The sequence below is a fragment of the Medicago sativa genome, chromosome 6, assembly GCF_051527215.1.
Source record: "Medicago sativa cultivar Bolivia chromosome 6, Bolivia_mono, whole genome shotgun sequence".
Classification (NCBI taxonomy): Eukaryota; Viridiplantae; Streptophyta; class Magnoliopsida; order Fabales; family Fabaceae; genus Medicago; species Medicago sativa.
Genome location: NC_140754.1, coordinates 65,463,663 through 65,484,613, shown reverse-complemented (window position 1 = coordinate 65,484,613; position 20,951 = coordinate 65,463,663). Strand labels below are relative to the sequence as shown.

The following is a 20,951-nucleotide window of genomic DNA, read 5'->3' as shown; positions in this document are numbered from 1 at the left end:
ATATTTTATTGCCGAGTGATCTGTGTAAATGATGATTTTTGATCCTACCAAGTATGGCCGAAATTTGTCAATAGCATAGACTACTGCTAACAATTCTTTTTCTGTTGTGGCATAATTTACCTGTGCCCCATCAAGGGTCTTACTTGCATAATAAATGGCATGCATCTTCTTGTCTTTTCTTTGTCCCAACACAGCCCCTACTGCATAGTCACTTGCATCACACATTATTTCAAAAGGTAAGTTCCAATCCGGTGGTTGTATGATTGGGGCAGTGACCAAAGCTTCTTTTAACCTGCAAAATGCCTTTAGGCATGCATCATCAAACACAAAATCTGCATCCTTAAGGAGCAAGCTTGTTAGTGGCTTAGTTATTGAAGAAAAATCTTTAATGAAACGGCGGTAAAATCCTGCATGCCCTAGGAAACTTCTTACTTCCTTTACCGATGTAGGAGGAGACATTTTTTCAATAATTTCAATTTTTGCTTTATCTACCTCTATACCCTGTTCAGAAACTAAGTGTCCTAGGACAATTCCTTCTCTTACCATGAAGTGTCACTTCTCCCAATTCAACACTAAGTTTACATGTTCACATCTTTCCAAAACTTTTTCCAGGTTAGTCAAACAATTATCAAAACTAGATCCATGCACAGAAAAATCATCCATGAAGACTTCCATTATATTTTCAACGAAATCATCCTGATCGTCCGGTTTAGAATTGTGTCATGATTATGTTATGTTTAGGCCTCGATGCATAGAGCGTAATCTTGGCAAAGCGGCCCTAGATTTCCCTTAACCTTCATGACACGTATAGGAAGTGAAGCCTATAACAAGTGAGATAAGCCTATGACGAGTCTAGCATGCACTACCGTCTGGGAAACATGACCACACACGTATAATCAACCGCCAGGTTGTATATTAGACACGTGGTGACCGTAGGTTTTCCCCGAGGTTACCTATAGCCTAGGATTTAGGGGAACTCACTGAGACATTATGTCTCATCCCAATCCTTATTTGTTTCAGATAAACAGGTTGGATGGCAAGCTAGTAGCCGAATGGATATATCAGCAAGTGTTCGTTCGTACCCGCTGAAGGATGATATGGATATGCAAGGACGCATTCATCATATTTTAGAAAAGTTAAGTTACTTTATTATTGTACGAACGCACATTGTTGTATAAGATATTCATTGTGAGTTTTTCTGTTGTAAATTTTTAATGTATCCAGTACTAAATAAACGCACATGCTAGACTTTCTAGATACGTCTAGTATGGGTGTTACAACGGCCGTGCCACATGTTGGCACGGGCCGTGCCAAGATTCTGACTTCGTGGAGACATATTTTTGTCTCCGTATCTTCGTATTTCTGCACTGTATTTGCTCCAGTCCTCTTTCTTTTGCTCCAAGACACCTTCCAGCATATATTCGTTTCTGAAATAAAGTAAAATGCAATTTAAAGTAAAAGATTCAAAAAGGAAATAAATTTGCAATAAAATAAAATCAAATCTAAATAAAACTAAACTAAATAATGCATTAAAATAGACTAAATTATGACTCATCACACATGGGGCGAGATAAAACCATTGCTAGTCTAGAAGAAAGGTTTTATTGGCCGCACTTGAGAAAAGATGTTGAAACCATAGTCAAGAAATGCTACACTTGCCAAGTTTCTAAAGGTCAGTCACAGAACACTGGTCTTTACATGCCTTTACCCATTCCTGATGACATTTGGCAGGATTTATCTAGGGATTTTGTGTTGGGTTTGCCTCGTACCCAACGTGGTGTGGATTTTGTGTTTGTGGTTGTGACCGATTCTCCAAGATTTCCCATTTCATTGCATGCAAGAAGACTGCGGATGCATCCAACATAGCCGAACTATTTTTCAAAGAGGTTGGGCGCCTTCATGGGGTTCCTACATCTATCATCTCTGACAGAGACACCAAATTCCCCTATCATTTCTGGATTACTCTGTGGAAATTATTTGGAACATCACTAAACAGGAGTTCTACTGCTCAATCCCATACTGATGGACAAACTGAGGTCAGGAACAGAACTTTAGGAAATATGATTCACTGTGTTTGTGGTGACAAACCGAAACAGTGGGACTTGGCTTTACCTCAGGTTGAATTTGTTATTAACAGCACGGTGCATTCTACTACCAGAAAAACACTTTTTGCACTTGTTTACACTTCTGCCCTAGGCATGTGGTTGATTTGATTAAGTTGCCTAAAGCTCCTAGAGTTAGCGTAGCTGCTGTAAAGATGGCTGAAGAGATTATGACTATGAAAGATTCAGTCAAGGCCAAGTTAGAAGCTATCGGGTTGAAAAATAAAGTTGCTCCAGATAAGCGGCGAAGAGTCAAAGTTTTCAATGTGGGGGATGATGTGATGGTGTTTCTGCGAAAAGAGAGATTTCCCATTGGTACCTGCAGCAAGCTACAACCCCGCAAGTATGGTCCATTCAAAGTGACTCGCAAGATCAATGATAATGCATATGTGGTAGCACTTTCAGATTCTATGAACTTTTCCAACACTTTCAATGTAGCAGACATTCATGAATACCGTGAAGATGAAGTCCTTTAATAAGATGAGAACTCGAGATCGAGTTCTTCAGAGGTGGAGGATACTGATGTAGGAGGGTTACCTTAGTAATTTTATAGTATTTTATTTTAACCAAATCTTACTAATTTTCTAGAACTTTCTATTATTATTTCATTTTGTTTTATTTCGACCCACAGGTTTGTTATTTCTTTTGATATTTAAACAGAGCATTATGCAGCCTAAGAGGCACTTATTTATTCAATAAAATTTATTCGAGATTTTCTCTCAATTCTGGTGGATTCCGGAAACCCCTATTTTGATAGGTTTGTTGCTTGCAACCTGTCTGTTTATCTTTTTAGGTTTAGCGATTGCTAACCCTTGCTTCCGTACTGCGTCAGGTTCCACCTCGACTACTTTGCAATTGAACATAAATTAGGCCGCCATAACGAGTCCAACCATCTCGTGTTGCATATACACATCATCTGGATGATAAATTTTTTTTGAAACAAAGTTATATCTAAAATTTATCTAACAAGTACAAATTGAATCTTTCTCTGTAATAAATCTCCATAACCATTTTCTTAGAGGCAATACAGTAATAAATTGGCCTGTGCCTATTTATTACTTTTTTTATGCACAATGTAGATTGATGAATATAGAACAGTGATATGTTCTTAATAATGAATTTAGCAATACTGGTGTTTCTCCAATTTATAAATATCTACCTTTCCAACAAGTGAGTCACTTCTTCATTGTTTCAATTACCAGAATCCAGGCTGTGTATCTTCTTGGATTATCTCCTGCTGAAATTCCCATAAATCAGAAAGAATCTTGAAGCCAAGGAAGGATGCCCATACCAACCTAAAAAATATGCTCGCCCTTGTCCATTTCCAGGAACTCCATCTTCTCGAAAATGTACTCCATATAATTCCAATTGATAAAATCATATATTTTTTTGAAATTGACTTTAGAATAAGTCACTTGTCCGTCCTTCTTCTAGCCAAGTCAATCAATTAAGTTATAACCAATACTCCATCCAGTAGTTGTCGTATGGGAACACTACATTTTCTTATGCGAACTCTTATCTCTTATGGGAACATTTTCTTATGAATCAATTATGTTATTTTGTGCCTGAAGGAGTTGAGTCTGAAATTGTAATCCAGTCAGAACCTGAAGCTTCTAGCTCTACGACTGTGGATATTTCAAAGTCAAAGAACTCTAAGCCTAAGGTTATGATTAACTCTGTATTTAAGACTCCAAAGTTCAAATTCTGAAGAGACCAAAACCTAACTCTCAGGTTGAGAGAGAATTCAGAGTCTAATGTCTTAAAGCCTATGTTTCAGAGAAAGAAAACAATTATTGCTTCATGGGATCCAAAACCAAAAGGTATTAAACCTAAATTGTCTTCCCATTAACTTGTATAAACTTCCAACAATTTTAAACAAACTTAGAAACCCTTTATGCCCACTCCAACAATTATTAAATCTGAAAGGCTTAGGCCCCTAGTTTCCTGAAGAACTTTTCAACCAAACCAGGAAATGATAAGAATCTATCAATTTTGCTTATCACACTCCCATCAGGTCTAAACCAGGTTAATTTTTTCCATAGCACTACAATATTTATCAAACCAATTCTTTTAATAAAATCAAAGAATGCTTCAAACTCTGATGTTTTTATAACATTACTGACACCTCCTCTATGAGTAGGATAAAACTGGATTGAAATGGCCCCCTAGGCACAGCTCTCTCTTCTCAATAGATCTCTTTAACTTCATTAGTTCTTTCCACACCACCCTCTTTCCTTCCAAAAACAAGATAAATAAATATTGACAATATTATTCACTTCTCACTTTTGTCTGAACATATTCCAACAAAGCTTTCACGGCTTACAATACTTTTAACCTTGAGTTTACTCACATACCACCTTATGATCATTCCTTTTGAGAAGCCATGAGACGGCTTTAACACCTGATTGATTTTTTTTTTATTTCCCCATAGATATGTAAGATTTAAGCTTCCAAAAATTTTTCTCTTTTGATTTCTTGAAACAAATAGAAATCAAAATTGTTTTGAGAAATTACCTTTGCAAGTCTCCTTCTCTTGGTGGAGTCATGCATTAAGATGCATGTAAGGTTATACATACATTCAACACTGTGGTGTACAAGGGAGTGGTTTCTGATGTTTAGAGCTACAATATCATTATTAATTAATTGTGCAAGAATAAAATGGTGGATAAAACCATGAACCTCTTTAAAGAAATTCATTATAAGAAATTTATATCTAGTATGGTATCTTACACTGCTCTCATTAACGGTTTATGCAAGTCAGAAAAAATCTCCTATGCTTTGGAGCTTGTGGATAAGATGCATCGTATAGGTCTACCAACCAATGTAGTCACTTATATTCACTTTTGTCATTTCTATGGGCTTTGGATGCTGCAACCATGATACTCAATTTTACACAATGGTGCATCTAGCATCGTTTAACATAGAGTGGAAAAAAGTAACCTCTAATGTTAAGTGAGTAGTAGACTTTGAAGGGCTTTAGTGGTGCATCTAACAAAATGGGGAAATTTTTATTAGTTAGATAGTGGTAGCATTGTAAAATTATGTACATATGTACTTACTAGTATTAGTATATATAGTATAATATGCTTTAATCGATGTTGAATTATAAGCCTGTGTATCACTTTCTCCATGGCATATACCAAATAGCTTTTTGATGTTTACTTTAATAACATTGCTTTATTGTTGCTGCATGTTAAAAAAAGCTAAAGTGCACTTTTCACCCCTTTGTTTTAAAAAGTTGCGATTTTGACCTTCTATGAAAAAAACATGATAAAAGTGACCCATGTTTAGGGAAATATGCTCTTTTGACCCCTAACATAAGGGAAATATGAACTTTTGACCCCTTATCTTCTCAAAAAGTTGCGATTATTCCCCTTTTTTGGGATACGTGGTGTCTTCTCAGCAATTTTGGGAAGAAAGAGGCCAAAATTGTAATTTTTTTAATAGGGCGCCAAAATTGCAACATTTTAAAACTTAGGGATTGAAAGTGCAGTTTAGCCAAAAAATAAAACATAAAAGCGTCAATCTTTTAGTTTAAATGGGAATAAAAATCCGTTGGCCACTACTGCATGCTTGGTTCTAGTTATTTTTTGTTTTGTTTTTGCTTACATTATTGGTTCTTATCAATAAAATGCATATAACCCAACTATGTTGATAGCAACAGCAGAAACAAATATGAAATCCAAAAATTCTCAAATCCCCGAAAAATCCCAATTCGTTTATTGATATATATTATAATGTACGTCATCTGATACCTACTGTTTATTAAAAACGTGGGATTTGTTTGATTGGTGGGTTATGTACCTTTAGGCTTTATTGATTCTCCAAAGAAGCAGGTGTAAGTATACACTACAAGACTTAAATTTTAGTAATTATTAATTATAAAAGACGTGAAATTTTTTAGTGAAAACTTCACAGAGAAAGAAAAAACATTGTATCAGTTATGGAATGAACAATTATTGATCACCAGAGAAACGAAATTATTTGCCTATAGATTTATTGATTCAAAGAAATTTGATACACAAAGGAGCTATTCTTCCCAACAATAGAGCATTCACTAGTTCTTTATCTTCTTTGTCAGAATATTGAGCACGAACTTGCCAGCCACATATTTGTTATTCACCGAGTTATCACCATTCATTGTAGCCTTGCTCTTGGTCATAAATTCGAACCATCTCCTTAATATAATTGACCGGAGATTGTATCTCAGTCGACAATTGTCTCGATTGTTTGTTCATTCTCCTAATTCGTAGGTATTAATCAAAGATAGAGGTCAATACAAAAAACAAGTACATAAAACATAGAAGTTTAAGCATCTTAAGCTTAAAGAAACTAAACATTTACTACATGTTATAGCTGGTGCTACAGAAAACCACTCATACTTTCAATAGCAGACACCTATCGTTCCATTCTACTATGTTGTTATAGATGACAAGAAACAAGATCAAAGAAGGTGACTGTGTTTACATGGCTTAGCCGAGATCCGATATAAGATGGTAAAACACTGTATAACCCAATTGTGTTGATCATAAGGTAATTTTATAGGTCTGTTTACTATGATATGTAGCCAAATCATGTGGCATTCTAGTTAATTGGAAAGAAGATTGCAAATTCATCAAAGCGTTGCAAGGAACATTAAGTACTCAAATTAGGACTATTAATAGTCCAATTCAAGAAGAGAAAAGAACCTAAATCAAGTCAGTTTGGCTAAACCAAACCATTCATAACTTGTTCCAATCTGAACTGGTTTTAAGTTTCAATGAACATCGTTCTATATCTTCAATTCGAACTGACCTATCTTTGAAGAACTGAATTGGTTGTTAACCTTTACGAAACAAATTGTTTTTCTATGCAAACAAAACATTCTTTTTTTATGAAAACCAAACTATTGCTGTTTTCTTGAACTGATTTTTGAGTTGTCTATATCTCAGTTTCAATGTTTTATTTACTCATTTCCACACACTTATTTGGGTGTCGAAAAATTAAGTTTTCTCTAAGAATAAGAACATGGTTTCACAATGAGTAACACACCAACTATCCTTTGAGGTTGTAGAAATGATTTGTCAGCCTTTATTAATACTATAATCCGACAAGACAACAGAACTTGCCGCAATCCACTTTTTCTTTGACAGGAGCAGTCCATTTGAGATAACAAATAAAGGTCTCGAACCAAAAGTCAAAACAAATGAAGTTGATCTGGCTCACTAAATATGAGCAATGAATGAAAATTTCCTTAAAAGTAAATGAAGTTGATCAAAAATCATCCATTAATGCCATTATAATATCAAAATGAACATAAAAAAAATCTGTTGATCCAGATAAGTGAACGTGGTGTAGGAAGGTGGCAGGACCAAATATATTAAGTAATATAATAACTATAACTATTCACATAAACTCATATAAATGCAAACAATATTCATATGCTAGGCATGGAAGCTTAGTGATATCTAGGATACAATTTATATAGAAAAATTCAAATTTCAGATAATCCCAATCACTTAGAAAAATATGATACTATGCTCTATTATTGTGCAGAATATTGTGTAGAAAAAATTAAGTAGTCATATAGTATTATCAGTTAGAAAAAATTTAGTAACGAGTATCATATTAAACACTAAATCAAGTTCGAACAGTTCATCAATTTTTGATTGATTAAAATCAAACATGACATTGTCTCTTTGAATAGAAACAACAAACAGATTGTAAACATGTCATGGGAGAAAACAAAAGAAACAATGTAGTTTCCGCTCTTGTTTCCCTTTTTTCCGAGAAAGACAAGAAAAAACAAGGTACTTGAGATATAATTTGGAAACCATCAATCAACAAGGTAATGTTTTGCAGTGCCCCTCATAATTCAATGAGTGTGTTTCTTCAAGTAAATCCCCAACTTCATCAGATAATGATGGTTTTGGTTTTGTACGAATCATATTGCAATTATTCTCAACAACATTATCCTTATCCTTTAAATAAGTACTAAATATTCCATATTCTGAAATGACATAATATTTATGCAAGAAACCATTACGCGTCCTCTTGAGAACCTGCTTTCAGTAATATATTCTAGAAGAATATCCCTAAGATCATCACCGTAAACATTGTTTTCAAAAGTTAAGGACTCTCTTAAATCTAAAAATAAAAACTGAATCACAGAAATAACCCATAAATGCGAAAACAGACATACTATTCTTGGGAAACACACTCTTCTTCGAATTCCTCACCGTCAGATGAAGAGGAAGATATATTTATCAAGTCAACATAACAATCTGTTGAGACAACGAGATAACTATTTTTTCTTCCTGCAATTTAAACTTTGCGCACCTATATAAAAGAAAACAATATTAGGAAACGGTGACTAAGTAATATTAGCTAAAATTGCAATTTGTAGGGGGTGGAATAAGCTAAAGAAACAATTTACTACTTGGTGGCTAACGAAGATTCGAAAGTTGACATTACGTAAATTGTCCCTTTTTTCCTCCTCCATCAACATAGAACGAAATTTACATGCAGTTAATAACTAAAAATTGTCCCAACATAAATTTATTTCCATTAATTGTTAGTGCCAAGATGTGATTAAAGGCAGTCGTTATTAGATAACGAAAAAGAACTAAAATTATAACATAAATAACCACCATATATATATATATATATATATATATATATATATATATATATCAATTGTAAAAGCAAGTGATTGAGGAAATGCCATAAGCTTAAGTGAGAAAACCTATACCTAACAAGTCTTCCTTTCTCCAAATATAATGCCATCGAATACTTGTTTTATAATTAAAATTAATTACTATGATTTTTATGGGAGCGTCAACCATCAAATTCATTTGCCAAATCAGAAAAATTAAGTTATAAATTAGATTCTTACCTTGAGTGGATATTCAACACCTCAATATTGTCTCCTTTCATGGCATCCTTCAATGAGATTAGACTTGGAATATGTGGAATTACTTCAAAACATCCTTTAGAATACCCATTAATTCGAAAACCCTTGACTCCATATTTATTAGGCTCATAATAAGTAAACCAATCATATGAATGATGTAACAATACGGCAGCACCCTCTTGAAAGTGTTTTACTGGAAAACACAAAGCATAACGCCACGCCGGTAAAGGATTGTACAAAGTATCAATGTGGTAAACCTTAGTCCATGATTCTCCAATGCCATATTCATTCATAACCCACATGGTAACATATTCGGAGAAGTTTGAGTCACAAATGTATAGAAATCCCTTTAATTCTCCCATGCTAATATGTATGTTACTAGGCAAATAGCCATATTCATCAATTTGGTTCTGGACATGACTGCCAAACGCAACTGGGGGAGTGGGAAATGATTGCAACCTCTCACTTTCAAAACAAAAACACAATATAGACATTTCCCTTCCCTCAAATCTGATCCAATGAAGTGCACCATTCACACAAGTGGGATTCATAAGACATGAAAATGAAATTTGAGGATCCACATTGATATTTCTCCATGTTGGTGTTCCGAGTGTGTGTATCTCAACAAAGAACACATGCTCAGATTCTAAGGAATTGACACGTATAACACTTCTCCTCCAAATATGTATCACCTTATATTCATTAGTTTTAGGATAGAAACCAAAACCAGCTTCTTGTCCTATTAAACGAACTGTGTCATTCGGCATACGAACCGTAGTAGCTTCAGGAAGTCTTATGAATTCCCCCATGAATGGGTTGCAGATCACTAAAGGATTTCCGGTAGTTGGTTCAGACAAACATAGCAAGCCATTACATGAATTCACAATATTAAACTTATCACGATCACTGTTGCCAGCAATATAAGGGTGCTTGGATTTATTCTTTATCTTGTCACTTTTGACATCACCACGAAGAGGAAGCCTGAATACAGGCTCAAGCTTCACATGATTGTTGCTTCCAATCTCAAACTTTTCAGGGTCGCACTCAAGAAGGTAGAGGGTTCTTGACACTCGTCTATAGTATCTTGTTCGAATCATGAGACTAATTGGTGATCGCTCAAAGTGTAATTTAGCAAAATGTGGTTCTGAAATCATTCCTTTCCAAATTTTGCACACACATTTACAAATGAGAAGAGACTTGATGGGAAGTTGAAGCAGAACGTGGGCGGTGAGGTGGGATGGAAGAATATCAAAATAATGGCAACATTCATGACTTTCTGCCTCCTCAACTTTCCCTTTTCCTTTATTGCATCTTTGGCTAGCCCTAACAGAGGTGATTGAACCCTTTTTTCTTTTCATGGCTATACCAAATTTAAAAAAGGAACATAAACAAAATAAGTAAATCAAAACACACAAAGGGATTCATATTTGATACAGTTACCATATAGACCAAACGAGAAACTAAAAGGAAAACATATTCAATTCATATTAAAGATTAATTAGAAGCTAACCGTAAAAAAACATGAGAATTATTGAGAAATAAAATCGGAAAAGTGATGAGAGAAAAGAGGAAAGTACCTTAGGTCAGATCGAAATTGAAGAACTACAAAAGGATGGGAGTGTGCGTTGGTAAAGAGAGATTGGGGCGAAAGCAAATAAGAGGGCTAGGGTTTATTCACACCAAAATTTAATTTATTAAGGAAAATCAATTTGTGTTATTATCATGTGAGAGAGAGAAAGAGAGACCGAGTAAAATCTGTCACTACAACATTTTTCGCCTTAGGCAACGACCGAAAACGGTGGCTAGAACCCCGATAACCGTTGCTTAAACGTTTAGGCCACGATTTTACAGGCATGGTATATACGCCCGTTGCCTATTCAATATGTCACGGTTTTTTGTACTTTAGGCAACGGCATGACCAATCCATTGCATTATTGGGAATAGGTCACAGTTTAAGAGGTTCTTTTAGGTCACGGTTTCAACTTAGCAATGCATGAAAATCGTGGCAAAAACATGAAAACGCCACGGATGTATTGAAACAATTTGTTTTAACCGTGGCATAAAATGTAAAAACAAGCCACAGTTTTGAACAGATAAGACATATATAACTTTGCCTGTAGTTTAAAAAATTGTTGCCTATAGTGTAAAAAACCATACCATATTGTTTTAATCCACTATAATTATATTAACAATTAGAGTCATACATCTTTATACTCTTTTTTTTTTTTTTTCATTTATAGAGTGCAATGATATTATACTTTATGCAATATTATCAATTAGATAAATCTCATAAATTGTTCATATACCTTAAAGTACTTAATAATGACATCTCCGTACATTCATTCATAAATTCAAAAGATTATAATCTAAAAGATTAATAACAATAGGGTTACCAAACATTAATGTAGACTTCCAAAATACATCAAAGTTTTATAACTAATTATAGTGAACATTATCTCATTACATAAAACAAAACATAATATTCCATCTTTTCATGCTTGAATCATGGTTGGTCTTCACCAAATTCATCAAATTCTTCAAGTTGGTCAATATCATTAAAATCATCATCTTGGGGCTCATTTTGAGGATCATCATATTGATCATAAGGATCATCATCATCTTGAGGGTCTTGATCATCTTGAGGATCAACATCTTGATCATTATCTTTGTTTCTAACCTAAAATTATGAAAGTAGTAATAACAAAGTAAAATAATCACCAACCAAAAAAATGACACTTTAAACTTTCATTTATATTTTAATAAAATGGATAAACTAGGTTCATATTTAATCTCACTTTGATCCTTAGCTAATGAACAAAATCTAATACATCTACTTCAAATATAGTTGAATATCCTAACATCAAATTCATGATATAAATATATCATCATTCAATTATAACTTAAAAAGTTGAAACAACAAGAACACAATGTTATTAATTTATACCTTTTGATGAGTAGGAGCGTAGGTTGATGTCGATGAATGTGGTGCTGGACTATCACCATTGGGTAAAACATGTCTCAACATATTATCTACATCTTCTTCACTTAAATGCGGGTTATTTTGCATGTATATGTTTTTCAAAAGTGATTGCATTGCTCCCATCTTCTGTGACATTTCGGCTATTTGACCATCATATTGCCTTTTCATTAAAGCAATTTCAGCATTTCTCTTTAACATTGATGGTGTGGCAGTTCTTCCAAAACACCGCACTCTACCAGGCCTTTCTTTCCCAAGCAATGACTCAAATGTTTGTTCTCCAGCTTCAGTTGAAATTTTAATCGATTCTTGAAGTTTATCCTAATATCAAACATAGATAGATTAAATTGTTGGTAGTTGTTGGCTGAACATAACTTTTATTTAAACAACAAATATTATTCACGACGAATAACTTTTGAATCGGAAAATAAAAACCAGCACAAACAGTAGCCCAGGTAACAAACCAATTAAGCTTATTCACCTAAACATGGTCTACTCACGCATACACCTGCATAACAGCCAGCACTAAAACAGACAGAACTATACGGGACACACCAAAACAGAAGGGAGCCAAAAGAGGAGAGAAGCAACACTGAGAGTAAAACAAAAAATGGCACCATGAAACAAGTACTAAAGCTACTGCAGAAAAACATAGCAGCCATCAGCACCCACCCAAACCACCAAAAACGCCATCCCCTCACCGAATCTCAAACCAACACACATACAGAAAAACGATCTAAGAGAACATATCATATGATGGAAAAATTTAACTTACAATTGCATCTTGTGTTTCTGCATCCAATTGTTTTCCTTTTCGGCCTTTTCGAGTTTCAATGAACATCTCAGCTTTGGTTACTTCTTCTCCATCCTTCTTTTCTCGCTACATTAGTAATCATATATTGAAAAGAAAAATACTACTTAACAAGATATAGAAGAAATGATAAAAATATAATAAAAATGAAATACTAGTTACTGAAGTCCATAAAACAATCCAAATTACAAAAACAAAAAACACATAATAAAAATATCATACCAATTTTGCTCGAATTCTAGCAAAGTTTGTTGATCCCACACGATGCATAAACTTTTGTTTTTTCCTATTAGCAGCATTTTTTTCGCTAATGGTCTGCAATACGAGAAATGATATCGCTATCTACTATATCAACATTTTTTTGAAATGACATTATTGAGTTAAACACTACCTTACCTGGACATTACTATGTTTCCAAAATATCAACAGTATTCTGAAATGACATTCAGATATGCAATCAGGACGGTTTTTTAATCTTTCCTTCATAGTGGGATACTTCAGATAATGATCTCTCTTGATAAAACATTTTTGTCGTCTCCAAGCATCATTAATGCGGGAAAACACTGCTTTCTCTCCTTCAATAGGAATATTGAACCTCCTCTACAAAAAAAAGAAATTGTCATCACACGTCGATAAATATTTTATCATTGAAACAAATATGAAATTTTACTTCCCATACATTAATATATCTCCATAAACGCTCCTTGCGAGTCATATTATCCTCTTTTTCTTTCAGCAAATCTTTGAAGTTCGTATGGATCAAGGGACAAAGAGTAGAATTCCTTGCTATAGTTCCAAGGAAATTTCCCACATCTATAACAGTTTTATCATCGGGTCCAATTATCTCTCCTTCATTGTCTAGAGTAACATCTTGACAATATTCTCTTGCATATATTTCTAAACATCGTGTTGGTCCTCGTGTTTTTTTCTTAGTTGCCCCTGTTTTGACATCAAACAAGATAATGTAATATTAAACATCACACATTACAAACACATATGATTAACAAAATAAATTAACATTAAATCATTTTCTTGATCTTAAATAAAATAAAACATCACCATTTGCTTCAGCAGCTTCCTCACAGTCCGCATTTTCTTGTTCTTCCATAACGATGTCTCCTTCATCTTCAACTAAATTTTGCATCTCCCTCTCAACATCTTTCCCTTTTTCTTTAAGAAATCCATCAATTGACATTGATGGACACAAAGGGGTTCTTTTTGTCTTCTTGCTACCATTTTCCTGCCTTACCATTGACTCATCTTGAGCCACCGCCCTTTTCCTAGGCTGCTCCCTTGCCCTTGAAGTGTCATTTTCAGATACTTTCTTGTTTTGTAGCTGTTCCTTTGTCTTTGAACTATCATTTCCACCCAAATTGGTTTTCACAGTTTGTTGTCTTGCCGCTGATACACCTTCAATCATTTTTGTTTTCATTAGTTGTCTCTTTGGATCTTGAATCTGCGTAGGTGTCAGACCTCTACCTTGAGCCGAAGATTGGCCCTTTGGATTTTGGCTTTTAGAAACCAAAGATTGACCTTTGTGTTTTTTCAAGGATACTTCCATTTCTACACTCCTTTCTGAAGAAATCTTAGGTTGATTCCTACTTGCATTGTCAGACACTTTATTCTTTAGTTCAGGCTCCTTGTTTGAATTCAAATTTGTTTTGGAGGTTGTTGCAAACATAGATAGCTTGAACTGGTTATTAGTTGGTGGATGATTTGGCTTGATACTAGGAGCTTCAACTTCAGCTATACGTGTCTTAGTTTGTCCAAGATTGGCCATTCTATCCTCACGCTTGATTTTGTAACTCTGTAGCAATTCAGCACTTGACTTTACCACCGGAAGCTCAAAACTAGAACCATCCCTTTGACCCTTCACATGAGAATTCATATTTTTCTTCTGTGTTTCCTTTTTCATTTTTCCTGCAGAAAAATAAAAAGAATGGTCAATCTGAACTGAAAAACAATGGTCAATCTGAACAGAAAAAAAGGTCAATCGGAACATAGAAACAAATTGAGGGATACTCAAAACAACCATCAATTGAAAAGGACAAACAAAAATAAACCTGATTATGCATCAAAATAAAATAAAGATTAATTTTACAATCTAAAGATTTCATTTAAAATATAATGAGAAAGATATTGTTTGAACATAAAGATCTCATTTACAATTTAATCAAAAGGTAACTCATGTTACATCAAAGTATTGAGTTTAACAAAAGATAATTTAAAAGTCTTCTCAAGGTACTAGTCCTCATCGGAATCATCTTCATCTCTTGTTTCTTCCATAGCAACCGGAGGTATCTCATCAATTGTTCCAGGTATATCTTCCCTCACCCAATTCAATTCACCATCAAACAGATCACTTTGATAAGCATTGTGGGCCATTAAATCTGATGGGTCCCCCATACTAAATAAATCTCTAGGAACTGTTTGCATAGCATAATGCCTATTTGCATCAAGTGGATCTTGGACATAAAAACACTGTTGGACTTGAGAAGGTAGCACAAAAGAATCATTTTGGCAGCACTTTTTGTTGAAATACACAAATGTTGCATATTTTTCTTCTACAACCTCAAACCAATCACATTTAAACAACACAAATTTAAACTGATCATAATAGTCTAACTCAATTATATCAGTAATTGCTCCATAGTATGTGACAGCTTCTGTCTTAGGATTTTCATCCTTAGAGCTTGCAAAACTTGGAGTCAATGAAACCAGACTTACACCCGAATTTTGAGTTTTACGTCTTGATTCTCGTTTCATAGTATGGAATCTATATCCATTAATGATGTAACCAGACAACCTTTTTGCTATATCGCACGGACCTCTAGAGAAATGTTTCAGCTGAATTGATACATCATCTTTTAAGGCTCGAGTTTTAAACCATTCACTAAAATCTTGGCTTTGGGTTTTGGCTTTGATCCACTTTGGTCCTTTGGTTTGACTATGAACAATATCATCATGCTCCCTACAAAGATAACTTATTATCTATTAGGAAAAAAACTACCCAGAAAAAACACTATGCTCCCTAGAAAGATAACAGCATGTATATATATATATATATATATATATATATATATATATAAATATATGTGTGTGTGTGTGTGTGTGTGTGTGTGTGAGAGTACAAGGACAATTGAACCATTATGATACCTGATGTATGGGTCAACTTCATCACAATTGAACAAGAGGTATCGATGGGCTTGGGATTTTGTAGTTGAATCTAGAAAAAATGGTTTGCCATTTTTCTTCCCTCCTAAAGGACGACCAATACATGAAAAGTAATCGGATAAATCCACATCACATAAATCACTGATATCATGATTTCGACTCTTTCTGTTCAACCTTGTGTCTACACTCTTATGCACATATCTTGAGCAATATGTCACTGCTTCTTCAACCACATACGCCTCAGCAATAGAACCTTCAGGATGAGCTCGGTTGCGGACATACCTTTTAAGTTTACATAAGTTTCTTTCTGTGGGATACATCCAACGGAATTGAACAGGACCACCTAATCTAACTTCATTTGCCAAATGAATAGGCAAGTGAACCATTATGTCAAAAAAACTAGGAGGGAAAATCATCTCCATTTGGCAAAGAATTTCTACAATCTCTGCTTCTAAGAAATCCAAATCTTTGACTTGAATAACTTTTTTACATAGAGATCGAAAAAATAACCCAAGGCGAATTAAAGGTTCAGCCACCGTATTGGGTAAGGTGCTTCTTATTGCTACTTGTAATAAGTAATGTAACATGAAATGTGCGTCATGACTCTTATAGCCAAATATTTTCTTATTACTAACTTGAACACAGTTTGAAATGTTTGATGCGGTCCCATCTGGTAATTTTGCAGCCTTCAAAACATCACAAAAAATAGTCTTCTCATGTGCACTCAAAGAAAAACAAGATTTAGCAAACTCTGCACGACCTCCACCAATCTCTCTTGGATGAAGTTTCTTTCTAATTCCCATATCTTGCAAATCATATCGAGCCTTAATGTGATCTTTTGTCTTCCCGGATATGTCTAAGAGAGTACCAATAATACTATCACATATATTTTTTTCAATGTGCATCACGTCAAGATTATGACGTAATGTATTTTTAGCCCAATATGGTAACTCAAAAAATATTGATTTCTTCTTCAATGGCCCATCAATTTTCTTCTTTCTCTTCTTGCCAAAGTTATTCCTAAAACCTTTTAATTTTTTTGCAATTTCTGTCCCTTTTAACCCACGAGGTGCTGACCTAAGTTCTTCTTTTCCATTAAAGGACCTTTTATTAGACCTCCACGCATGGTCCATTGGTAAAAATGTACGATGACCCATGTAGATTGTCTTGCGACTGTTTTTCAAGTAGATTGAGTTACTTTTGCAATTACAACACGCACATGCAAACTTTCCTTTGGTGCTCAAACCCGATAACATAGCATACCCGGGATAGTCACTAATAGTCCATAAGAGTGCTGCACAAACTTTAAATGATTGATTCTTTGAGGCATCATATGTATCTACTCCTAATTCCCATAACTCCTTTAACTCTTCAATCAATGGTTGAAGATACACGTCAATGTCGTTCCCCGGTGAATCCTTCCCAGGTATCAACAATGACAACATTGTATATTCAGATTTCATGGATAGCCAAGGCGGATAGTTGTATACTACCATCATGACAGGCCATGTGCTATATGATGTGCTCATGGTTCTGAATGGGTTGAATCCGTCACTCGATAAGCCAAGTCTTATGTTACGAGTTTCAGAAGCAAATTCAGAATGAAGTCTGTCAAAGTCCTTCCATGCTTGGCCATCAGCCGGATGCCGCAACTTTCCATCCCTAGAGCGTTCTTCATCATGCCACCTCATTGCAGCGGCTGTCTCTGAACACATAAATAGCCTTTGAAGTCGAGGAATCAATGGAAAATGTCTCAAAACCTTTGCAGGGACATTATAATCATACTTTACTTGCTCAGGAGACTCGCCTTCTACTTGAGGGAACACCTTCCATCTTGAAGCTTTACAAATATTGCAAAAATCATCATTCTCATGATCTTTCCAAAATAACATGCAATCATTTGGACATGCATGAATTTTTTTGTAATCAAGACCCAAATCACTAATCATCTTCTTTGTTTTGTTAAAAGATTCAGGAATATTTAAATCTGGAATCGCTTCCTTCAATAATTCTAAAAGGGAAGTGAATGATACATTGCTCCACCCATGCAAGCACTTCAGCAAGTAGAGTCGAATTATGAAAGATAAAGTAGAGAATCCTTTGCATCCTGGGTATAGCTCTTGTTTTGCCTCGTTAATTAAATTATAGAACTTTCTAGCATCCTCATTGAGACCCTCGTTGTTCCCTTCTTCTATCACATTTATGAATCTGTCATATAGTAAGCCACCAATGTCATCGTGATCATTTGTGTCCTCATCAATTTCCATAGGCGAAGGGATATCCTCTCCGTGGTTCACCCAAACATCGTATCCTTTTACAAAACCTGCAGCAATTAAATGATCGCGAACCACGTTCCTTCTTGCCCATTTACCATTTGCACAGTCAGCACAAGGACAAGAAATTTCACGCCCTTGAGGTTTTCCTTTGGTATACGCAAAATCCAAAAATGACTCGACACCTTTTCTATACTTTTTCCAATGTCTTGGGAGTTTAGTCCACTCTTTGTCCATCCTTTAACTAATCTAATTCATAAAAAATGTAACTATAATATACTATACGAAGATATATTATAATTATAATATACTAGTCGAGAGCACATGTTTACATACACAGTGTCTTAAAAACATATGGATAACTTTTTTGAAGATTAGAATAGTGGTCACCGCTTACCTTTGAAGAAAAGCGCGTGTTGAGAAGAATAAAAAACAGGAGACACAATTAGCAACCGAGAAGAACGACGTCACCGGAATGAAAATTACGGACTTGACTGTGAAAATTAACCTGTGAAAATTGAATGTTAAAAGGGGGTATCAGCAGGTCAACAAGGGAAAAAATGGTTAAATAAGGTAAAATCCACTAACAAATTGGTCAGTAGAAGTAGTGTGTGTTAACAAAAATTGATTAAGAAAAGTATTGTCTAGTAGAATTGAGTAAACTCAAACAATATAGCTTACCAATAAAATTTGAATTAAAGGAGTGTTCAAAAATAAACACTCAATAGAGTGTGTGTGTGTGTGTGTGTGTGTGTAGAAAACAAAAAGTAATATATAACTATTCGTTTGATTCTTCTTTTTTAAGAAAATTAAACTATTGGTTTTTTTCAACTATTGTTAGACATATGTGGGTCATATATAGGTGATAAATTTTGCACCCAGTTTGGTTGGTGTTATATATATTATCAAGTTAATCAATTTCTACCAAGTTATTTTAAAATCGGCAGTGTTAATCAAGGCTTTTCTATACCCACTTGAAATCTTAAACATCAAGAGAGGGACTAGTTCAAGGACACACTTAATCAAATTATCAACTAACAAGAAAAAACATGCCAAAGAAAAATAAAATAATTAAAAGGAATGTATAAGTGCAATACTCTAATATTATTATAATTAAAAAAACATAATGATAACAATGAAACTATCATGATTATAGTTCACTACCACCTATCATTATCCACAACAGCAACATTAAACCAACGTCATCCTACCTTTTTCTTTCCTTTCAATTCCAAAGTCTTTCCCAATATAATCCCATTGCCTTGTTATAACTTTACTATATATATTTCTCTTGCAGACTTGTTAGTTACATTGTTAATTAATATTCCTTATGACAGAAAACTATAAATCAATGAAACTTCATATAGAAATAGAGTGGTGTCTCCCAAATAATGTTACAGAAATTTCATGTATGGATAACCAACCAACAGTGGTGATTGAGAAAGTGAGCAAAAGGGTGCATTTACTAGGTTTCATGTTACAAAATGGTGTCTCTAAGAGTAACAGAGTGATATAAGACATGCAAGAAATGATGAAGAGAGGAAAAAACATAGGGAAAGAACTAAACAACGTGATGGTGAAGAACTAACTAAATCCATTACTCATAATCACAAAACACATTACTGATGAAAAAACTCATTTAACAATCACAAAATCCTTAATTTTAAACAAATAACAAACCCTAACAATGATTTTATAACATAAAATACATTACCCATAATATAAATTGATTAATTACTTAATCAATTTAGTACAAATTGGGTCAAATGAAAAAATCCCAAATTAAAAACCCTAAAAATGAAATTTGAAAGAGAGAGACAAAGAGAGAGAGAGAGAGATGGAGACCTGGGCTCATTGTGATTCGTCAGTTAATGTTCTGAAGATTCAAGTGAGGTTCTGAGTGAAGAATGGTGAAGAGTGAAGATCGAGAGTTCGCAATTCGCAAGAGTGAAGAGTGTTCTGAAGCTGCGTTTGTTCTTTTTGAAGTACGTATTCACGTTTTTGTTTTTGAGGTGTTAATGTATTTTCCTTCTTAATGTTTATTATTATATTATTATTATTATATTATTAATATAAAAATATAGAGAGTCTCAAAAAATAGAGGGAATCTAAAAAAATTAGAGGGAGGTTTGGCGGGCTATGAAATTTTTTACTGCACGGTTTGCAAAAACTAAAGGCCACCGTTTTTTCAAAGTGGCTTAAAATATTTAAAATCCATGGGCAAATGAAGTATAGGTCATGGTTTACTACTGGCAGCTTATTAAAAAAGAAAAGGCGACGGATTTTGATTGAGATTTAGATATCAACGAATAAAATTCGTTGTCTATTAGGAGTTGGCAACGGCCATGTTAACTCCACACCTCCAGAAGGGTGGCTTAAAATGAATAGGCAATGGATTTCTTTAGGGTAGTGAACAAAATATAGAAACTTGTCAACGAGTGAATATCCATTGCCTATACACCTATTAGTTTACGGTTTTTCATCCGTGGCCTAAAGTTTCGTTGCCTAAAGTCAAAAATGTTGTAGTGTGTTGAGAAAAGAGGCTCAAGCGGCGGAAAAATCTGTTGAGGTGAGAGACCGAGTAAAAAACCTTTGCACATTTATTTTAATTTTTTCTAAATTGTTTTTAAATCATGCATAATTATCTTAACAAACACTTTTTTTTTTTTTTTTCTATAGTTGTGTTCAAACAAATTAATTTTTTTTTTGTCAAGTAGCCTAG

At 34.3% G+C, this 20,951-nt stretch overlaps 3 protein-coding genes across 3 annotated transcripts; all 3 read right to left on the bottom strand.

Moving 5' to 3' along the window:
- Positions 1–7,976: 7,976 nt before the first annotated feature.
- Positions 7,977–10,352, bottom strand: LOC146916371 (F-box/kelch-repeat protein At3g06240-like). Its single transcript, XM_085718471.1, has 2 exons — positions 8,977–10,352; positions 7,977–8,420 (listed from the first exon to the last, which is right to left on the bottom strand). The coding sequence occupies exons 1-2, from the start codon at positions 10,350–10,352 to the stop codon at positions 8,348–8,350; spliced, it is 1,449 nt and encodes a 482-aa protein (XP_085574597.1). The 3' UTR covers positions 7,977–8,347.
- Positions 10,353–11,353: 1,001 nt separating this feature from the next.
- LOC146916369 (uncharacterized) lies at positions 11,354–20,724 on the bottom strand. Its single transcript, XM_085718469.1, has 9 exons — positions 20,075–20,724; positions 18,627–18,737; positions 13,842–14,702; positions 13,462–13,721; positions 13,179–13,382; positions 13,005–13,097; positions 12,747–12,851; positions 11,939–12,292; positions 11,354–11,671 (listed from the first exon to the last, which is right to left on the bottom strand). Exons 3-9 carry the CDS (start codon positions 14,695–14,697, stop codon positions 11,498–11,500), a joined length of 2,046 nt encoding a protein of 681 aa, XP_085574595.1. The 5' UTR covers positions 14,698–14,702; positions 18,627–18,737; positions 20,075–20,724; the 3' UTR covers positions 11,354–11,497.
- Positions 15,027–18,574, bottom strand: LOC146916370 (uncharacterized). Its single transcript, XM_085721608.1, has 2 exons — positions 15,939–18,574; positions 15,027–15,753 (listed from the first exon to the last, which is right to left on the bottom strand). The coding sequence occupies exons 1-2, from the start codon at positions 18,464–18,466 to the stop codon at positions 15,027–15,029; spliced, it is 3,255 nt and encodes a 1,084-aa protein (XP_085577734.1). The 5' UTR covers positions 18,467–18,574.
- Positions 20,725–20,951: the final 227 nt, after the last annotated feature.